This window comes from Syngnathoides biaculeatus, chromosome 17 (genome assembly GCF_019802595.1).
Source record: "Syngnathoides biaculeatus isolate LvHL_M chromosome 17, ASM1980259v1, whole genome shotgun sequence".
NCBI classification, from domain to species: Eukaryota; Metazoa; Chordata; class Actinopteri; order Syngnathiformes; family Syngnathidae; genus Syngnathoides; species Syngnathoides biaculeatus.
Window position 1 is genome coordinate 7,416,736 of NC_084656.1, and position 8,708 is coordinate 7,425,443.

An 8,708-nucleotide genomic window follows, 5' to 3' on the forward strand; every position below is an offset into this window, starting at 1 on the left:
TCGAAAAGAGAGTTTTGCTCCACAAACTGAACGTTCAACTTGCAGTGCTAACATGTTTCATTCCAGTTTGACGCCACAAGGTCCGCACTGTATGGAAGCACAGTGAGCTAATCCCCACTGTACATTCACAGGCAGGAAAGAGTGACATCACCAAATCAGAAAAACAGGATGTCTCACTCAGGAATGGACACGAAGAGCTGAAAACAAAAGTTGTCCTTTGAATGCTAAAAAAAAAACACATAATATCACAATATTACTTTTTGTATGGTTATATGCTAATTATCTGGAATCAAACCGCCTGTTGTTTTTCAATAGATTGGAATGAACCTACACACAAAACCTTATTCTGTACTTCATTCGGTCCACATATGCAATCTAATAAAATCAGTAAGCAGTATTATAAACACTTCTAAGTATGATACAGTTCAGTACACCCCTGCAACATACCACAATAATAAAAAACAAATAGCTCTGTTTCATTCAAAACTGAAACTCAAGCGCTTGAATTTAATCTTACTTGAGTGCACTGTGAATGAATTCATCACTTAATATACATCTTATATAATAGATACGATTTTAGAAAAGCTTCAGTATAATGCAGCCCGTCACCACAAATGAAAACAATATCATACATATATATGTAAATGCAAACTTCAGATCTTGTACTGGATCTAATTAGATTGTGCGAGTGACCCCAAATTTGTAGCCGCTCAATTCCATTAGTGAACCCTATTAGTAGTTCCTCAACTGGGTGTTATGATCAGAAGACATGGAATATGATGTATATATTTGAAAATAAACCCCTAAAATGTGCATATGAAGAATGTGCTTACCCACACAGAACAAAAAGTAAAGCAGCAATAAACAGGTGTACGGAGGATTTTAAATCGAGAGAAGAACCTAGAACCCCTGCAAAAAAAAAGAAAAAAGCTGACGTACTTGAGCCGGAGAAATGTCCACTCCCCAGGGAGGTCGGTCCATTCTTTCCACTGCTAACAGGAGGGGAAAACATCTACAAGACAAACAGAGCACACATTACATCCAAGAGCACAGGGGCACCAATAAGAGCACAGAAAAATGACTCTCGCTACATATGAAGAACTTCATTCCGATACACTGGGGAGGCATTTGGCTGGAAAATACTGTCGCGAGAAGTGTATCAGCCCTTGCCTCAAATGTAAACGTGACATCTGCTTTTTAAGCAGTAAACATCTTTTTTTCTAACAAGAACTAAATTATAAGGGCTATATGTTTAAAACACTAACAATGGAACACCCGAGTTGCCTGGTGTAAAATTTGACATTGAAATGCATTCATCTGCAGTTCACCATCAGTTTTCTGTGATGTATTTTATTTCCAAATAGTCCATTTCCTTCCCCAACAGTGTATTTAGGAATGAAAGACTTCACATTTTCTAATATCTGACTCAAACGTAATCTACAGTAAGTGATGACTACATGCATATTGAAGTGACACCTACTATATTACAAGCTGTCTCATTACACCAGTGACTATGAACCTGCACCATATTACAGATCATGTGAACCCCCCAAATAAATAATCTCTGTGGAGCATCAGGCCAGAGTTGGCACTTACTCAGCGTCAAACTTGTACATGAGGTATTTTCTGATGATTATTATAAAGTGAAAGTCAAAAGATAAAACGCATAGGGACACTCATTGATAAAATTAACATTGACATGTCATTGTGCCCACTATTGGGGCGGAGGGGGTCTGTAATGGTGGTTGCGCCGCTGTTCGATGACCCACAGAGCTCTGATGAATAGACGAAATCTCGTTGCTTTTATTAGCACGTCTATCGATTGGAAAAAAGCAGCCCTTTTAGTACTTTAACCATTGGTGGGCGTACAGAGAGCTACGGTCGCATAAATTAATGTTCGGCCTGCTTTAATGGTCCTAGGAGGACGCAGGCTGGTGTGCTTGCCGTTCTATTTGGTCAAATTGCGAGTTTATTCATACATTCATATTTTCAAACATGAGGACAACGCACATTGGTAAAAATTATTAAATGGAAATTTTCACTGTATAACTTATTCTAATGGGCAGAGGCCTGAAAATGTGTGTACGGTTTCAAATGATTTCTAAGCATTGTACAAATGGAACATTAAATCTCCTGCGCCTATGTACATTTATATTTGACAATATTATTGTTCACGACAATGTCTTAAATTTACAATAATAATAATACCGTTTAGGCATCACTGTAATGCTTAGACCATTTATCTGACACTTGGTTAATATTGAATACATTTTTGGGAATATATGTAGTGTCTTGTGATAATGGCAGCACATTCTATTACAATTAATCCTCAATTGTTGTTTTTGTTTTACTTACTTTACTTTGCAATGTTGAACATGTCACAATATCTTTCCCAGAGAACCCCCCCCCCCAAAAAAAAAAAAAAACAACTACATTTGATCCACAACCTCTTTATGTAGCAGTCTTCATCCTGGTTATTTTACATTGATAGAGTGTGTGTTACATTTGATGGCTTTGAAATTGAAAATATAGTCTGGCACCCCATAAGACTCGGCAATATTAGTTCTCATGCATGAATAACATTTGAGGGGATTTTCTGAATATCCACCTGTTTAACTGATTTGATAAGGTAAGCTAGCGAAACGTATTATTTGCTTATGACTTTTACATTTTTTGTGCTCATTTAAGGGTAATTTTGAAAGGGTGCATTTACTTTCTTTAGTTGAAGGATTTCTCCACATGCAGCACCACTTCCCTTTTTGCACTTTGTAATCTGACATATCTTTTCATTCCAAAATGAATGAGAATCTCTTTATTCTTCCTGATAGAGGGATGTATCTATTTTCCTTCTCCTCACCAACCCCCCACCCACCCCCTCCTCTTGCGACCAAACTTGCTCCCAGAGGGAGGTAGAGGCACAGAAAACATACAGAGCATGGAACATTATTTCCTGTCCCTCAAGTTCAGACCATAGGCTTTTATTCCAAGGGAACTAAAAAAAATAATAATAAAAAAGTGTGCTCCATTTAAATCGGGATTATAACTTTGCGCTTGCAATACTGAAAACTGCACGAACGAGACGTGTGCAACACGCAGGTTCATGCTGAAAGAGTATATTTTTCTGCATTTGAACGATTGTGTACACTGTGAATGGGGCACTCGTTATAATTGAAAATGAAAAAAAAACATGTTGTCATAGGCAAAAATCTACACATAAAGGGGGAAGAAGGACTTAAAATGAGATATACTACCATTGATGATGGGAACATTTTCAAATCGCTGTTTCGCATCTATAAGACAACAAAATTACTAATGCAGCATCACAAATATCTACACATCCAAACAAAAAGAAATCACAAATATGCTCTCACTTTTGAAGTTACACTAAATTAACAGACACTTTGTCCAGTTCAAAGAAAGATATGCATCTTTTGCGCCTTGCAACTTATTCATTCAAAATGTAATCAGTGAAAGTCTAACAAGACGTGTTTTTTTAAAAAAATTTCCAGCCTCTGATATCATAACACTAATTTGTTCCAAACAATAATAAATAGTGTTCTTACCGCGCTGAAATCCAGCAAGTCACTCAGTTCCTTGTCTGTGCCCAACGCTGCCATCCGCTGTTGATGATGATGCATTTTAGCACAATCACGCGGACCTAAAACATGCAAACAAATGGAGAAAAAGATGGACAGACAGATAGATGGAACTGTATCTGGATGGCGATATAGATGAGAAGAAAGGAGGAAAGACCTCTTTCGCTTTTTTCTTTCTTTCTTTCTTTTTTTTTTTTTTTATTACGTGCAGCTCCGCTCCTCTCCGGGTCTTTGCTCGCCACAGCCAAAATAAATCCAGTAAAACAAGCTCAAAGCCTCGATCAACACGTCTAATTTACTCTCATCCTCAGAGAGCTGAGAGGCGGCTTCCCGGTTGAAAGTCGTTGGACACAAAAAAGAAAAAAAAAGAAAAAGAAGTGACAGAAAAGGACTGTTTTTGGTCAGTGTGTGTGTGTTTTTTTTTTTTCTCCTCTCGCCCTCCAGCCAAAGAAGTCCGAGCTGTCCGCGTCAAGGCGCACTTCAATCGTCTTGGTTCGACTGTCAGCCGCCAACAACTGTTCAAATAAATAAATAAGGAGACTAAAACACCTTAGCAAGCCTGTCGGCGGAGACGCAAACCTCCGGAGAGAGATAAGGAGTTTGCGCGTATGCGAGTCATGAGTGAGAGTCCGGGCGGAGCGTGTGCTTCTTGTGGCCGAGCGAGGGCTCCCTCCGCTCGGCTGCCGCTGCTGAAGATTCCCGGTGCTCTCAGCGCGGGCACGGTTCCCGTCGCGCGTGCGGCTTTTGCAGTCTCTTTCGCATTGATTCGTGTGGCTGTGCGGCCACCTAGCTTACGTCCTCGTCCAACGCCATCGCGCCGAACTGCTGCTACGGACCGAAGGCAGGCACTGACAATCTGCAAGGGGAAGAAAGACCACAAGAAAGTCTTGTTTGCCACCTACATCAAGACGGAAACCAGCTTGCCACGTTTGGTTCTATCCTGGAGACAAAAAAAAAAAAAAGTCAATTGACGTTACCCAACATTTCTAGTTTTAGTGCAATAGGGTTATGTTTCTCCACTGCTATTACACAAAATGCATGGCTGCGATGTCACGGGTCACAAGCTGTATTAGAGATGTCCAAACATAGAAATATAGGATGTAATGTCGCGCTTAAATTCTTCACATTTCATTTACTAAACCAGTGTTGCAAGTAATATGTTGTTTTATATACTGTATTCAAATAAATCATTCTTATTTTGAGAAAGCGCGACATCACATCTTTTTGTTAATTTTGCTGCAGCAAAACAGTTGCTGGGATTTTTCTGGATTTTTTGGTGGCCCTCGGCCCTGTATCCCACCAGAATAGTTCCAACACTTTGGTGTGCCAGCTAAAAACCAGAGCCACATTCAAAATCAAAATCAAATGTTCGCAGTAAACTGGCAAATTTAATTAAAAATCATTAATGTGATGTTGAAACAGAAAGTGGGGCAAACCACGTTGGCATCTGAAATTGAATTTCACGCTGCTGCTATCAAGAGAAATCTTGCTTCTTCTTTTTTTGTAATGTAACATCATTGCATATCTAGAATATCAATGATTTTCAAAGTACAGTACGAGGACCATTAGTGGTATGCAAGCACCCTCAAGTGGTAAATGAAAGAAGCACTGTCTATGTACAGTTCAGTTTTATTTAACTTTGAAGTTGAAAACATTTGCATGTAAGGTTGGGGAATTGTTTCTTTTAAAGCCATTATTTAGTTGTAATTTTCAATCAACTTTGATGTGCAATACATTTTGATTTTTAATTTCATTTCTTGACTTCATGTACAAAGCGTTACAGTATTAGAGCTATCTTTTAAGAATAAAACTTCATTCGTGTTTGCTGAACATATGGGTTTACTATGCTACTGTAGTTTAATTTTGATTGTGATGGTTTTGCGTGGAGTGCTGAATATTTTTTAAGGTGGTACTTGATGTAAGAAGTTTGAGAAACACTGCTCAATATTAAACTAGTTTCTCATTACTATTTGTAGTTGTCAAAATTGTCAACAGCGTCATGCTACAATTTTGTTCAAAGCAAACAAAATCATCACCAGTGATGTCTTCATATTGGTAATAATGGTTGCACAAACCCAAATCTCAGTAGACTGTAGGTCATAGGCGGGCGGGGGGTTTGGGCGTGAAGAGGTGTCGTCATCCTGGCCTAATCACCAACAGCCTGCAGGTAGAAAGTGACTGACCTATTTCAACAAATTACCCTCTGCATGTGCGAGTTCCTCAGACAGGAAAATAATGGGGAGCATAAAAACAGTCTTATGTGTTATCCTGTGAAACGGATGCGCGTTTACTCTGAAACCAACTGGAATGCAAACTTATTAAAAACAATGAGTAGAGATCCATGAGTTCATGATCTTGTTTTTTTTTTTTTTTTTTTTCTGTCACAGCTCAGTTTTGGAACCCTGCCATACTTCTGGATGGATTTATTGTTGTTTAGTCATGTCCTTTGAGACTTTTTTTTTTTTTTCATTTTCAGATGTCAAATAAATCAGCATTGACAAGTACTTACAATATTGAATTCTAATAGACTATGCTTCCCGAATCCCAAATTTCCAAATGGAAAGGCGATAGTTCTTTGGTGAAATTTTGTTTCACTTTTCACAATAGAGGCACAGCCACCCAGGGTTATCTTGGGCTTTTGTCCTTGTTTGTTCTATTGTCTCCATTTGTCTGTAAAGGCAAATTATACACTCTGAAAATGTGGCGCAGGTGCACAATACAAATAATTCTACTTACAATGCATTAAACCCACGAAAGGAATATAAGACAAGTGATAATGAGGAGCTGCACATGAAGACATTTTTTTTTTTTGTTGATATTGATTCATTATTCATGTGCAAAAAAGTTTTCTGGTCATACAGAAAATTTAATTCATCAAATTCGAGTCAATTGAATGGTCCCGTAGTTTGGTTGCTCTCAAACATGGATTTAGTTTAACAGTATCAGGTTCATAAAAACACACCTTTGTTTTGTCATATGAGCTTCCAGAAGTGGCCCTTCTGACAGCTACTTCTGTTGGACCCAGTTTTGTACCCGCTTTGTCCATATTTGGCTCAGACCGCCCCTTTTCCTTTGATTGGTAGCCTCCGTGTAGTGGACCAACTTGTCAGATATCTTTGCCAGTGTCCTAGATGAGCTTAAGAAATTGGAATGACCTGATTCCAGGCGTCTCAGCAGAGAAACACTTGGAACTCAGTAAGGTGTAAATGATTTTAATTTATATTTTTTTAAAAAAAGAGAGGCATCATTGAGACATTATTAGATCCCAAATACTATAAAACATTGTGTTTGGCAACTTGGTCCCTTTGAGTAAAGGAGTGATGTTTTTATTAGTTAGTTAGTTAGTTAGTTAGTTAGTTAGTTAGTTAGTTAGTTAGTTAGTTAGTTAGTTAGTTAGTTAGTTAGTTAGTCAAAACCCTAACCCTTGGGAAAATTAGGAAATTGTTAGGGAAAAGTCCATCCAATTTTGGTTCAGATGGGAGGGATTTGTATCCCGTTTCCTCACATCACAGGAACCACTACAACATGAAGTGAAAGATTAGGCATGTTGAGAAGGTGGACGTCTGTAAAGACTTTCAATTTTGTACAGATCTATTGTGGAATTATTTTCATAGACAGGCCTCTGTTTAGTCACCATCAACAGGCTTACTTTACTCTACGTGTCAAGTTTTTCATTGGCTTTAGTTTTTTCTCCTCTTGTTCTAAAATAAGGGCTATCCCAAACAACAGGTGTTGCGACATAGACAAAAAAATATAAACTTAACGTTACGTGACACACTTTGAGTAAATCTGAAGCAGTTAGACCACCATAGTCATTTCCACATTTTTTAAGTGAAAGCGGAGTGCTTACTTGTAAGTACTGCAAATTACTTTCCATTACCTTTTATGTCACTTGTACATCACATTGGTCTTATTAGCTAACATTTACATGACCTTCACAATTGTGGTCTAAGCCTCTGGAATACTTGTCAAGGTAAGTGCTGTAAAGCCAATTTTGAAACATTAATTTTTAATTGGAACACTTGAATACACAAACTTTCTTAAAGTTAAATATTCTACTAAATGTGTCACATTTTTTCTGTGGTTAACCAGTACTGTAATGTTTCCAGGTGATTACATAAATTTAGCTGCAATTCTGCTGAGTACTGTACCTGGTACCTGCAAAATAGAGGGAAAAAATATTCACTCAACTCCTCATTGGTTCTATTCATTCATTCACAACGTGTGAATAGGGCGAAGAGTTATATAACACGAAAACAATGTATCCTCGTTTAGTCTGTGTGCCACGTTGACCTTGACAAAGAACAGGAACAAACAGTTATGGTCTGACACAGAATAAAGTACAGTACGTCTGTCACATCTGGGTCGCAGCTGAGCGGCTCAAAATCGTCCTTGATAGAAGTTACTGTAAAACAAATTGAGGCGGAGGGGGGAGGTTCTGTGGAGGATTGTGTGCCAGATATCAAAAACATGATCTTTGTCAATATCTAATCAACGTCATAGTTTGATTATTTAAGGAATCAAGAACGTAAGTGATTGATTAGAAATACAGGTTTTATTTTTGGTCTCACATATAAAAGGGCTACACACCTGTTCAAATGCTTGTTTTTATTTTTTGTGATATAAAATGTGGACTGTACCCAGTAATACCACAACAAAAATAGTCAAACTAAATGAATAAAATAATGTGGATGCACAATTGTGCACACCCTCATATAACTGGCATGTGGCTGTGTTCAAAAGGTGTAATTTAAAAAGTCAATGAACGAACACTCAACATCAAGTTGAAGAATGAATGACATTGTACATGTTTGACCGTTAGTCAGTGTTTCTTGTTCAAACACACATACACAAAATTTTGTACTTGCTTTAGTAGATTAATACACAGTTTTGTGGGGAAAAAAAACAAATAAAGAAAAAACGGGTCCTTAGGGAAGCTGGTGCATATCCAAGCTAATGTGTCGCTGTTCGGACTTTGTGATGAAAAGCAAGTTAAGTTGAAAGATACATTTTTTTACCTTTGTTGCTGAGTTTCTTTTTTTTAACTTCAGATAACTTATTGCTGAGTAAATTTAAGAAACGTTTGGGTGACTTCAGTAATGTTACAAGATT

The 8,708-nt window shown here is 37.8% G+C and overlaps 1 protein-coding gene across 5 annotated transcripts in view; it reads right to left on the reverse strand.

The window, feature by feature from the left end:
* Window positions 1-5,813, reverse strand: part of LOC133490610 (transcription factor 4-like) — a 193,176-nt gene extending 187,363 nt beyond the window's left edge. For 2 of the 5 annotated variants that reach the window (XM_061800882.1, XM_061800886.1), the window contains exons 1-4: window positions 3,754-5,812; window positions 3,564-3,658; window positions 3,252-3,290; window positions 940-1,012 (exon numbers count right to left, since the gene is read on the reverse strand). In XM_061800882.1, the coding sequence (XP_061656866.1) occupies window positions 940-1,012; window positions 3,252-3,290; window positions 3,564-3,638 (187 nt within the window). In that variant the 5' untranslated portion in view covers window positions 3,639-3,658; window positions 3,754-5,812. Of the gene's footprint in view, window positions 1-939; window positions 1,013-3,251; window positions 3,291-3,563; window positions 3,659-3,753 lie in introns of all 5 variants that reach the window. The other 3 variants (XM_061800884.1, XM_061800887.1, XM_061800885.1) reach the window with 2 other exon arrangements.
* Window positions 5,814-8,708: the final 2,895 nt, after the last annotated feature.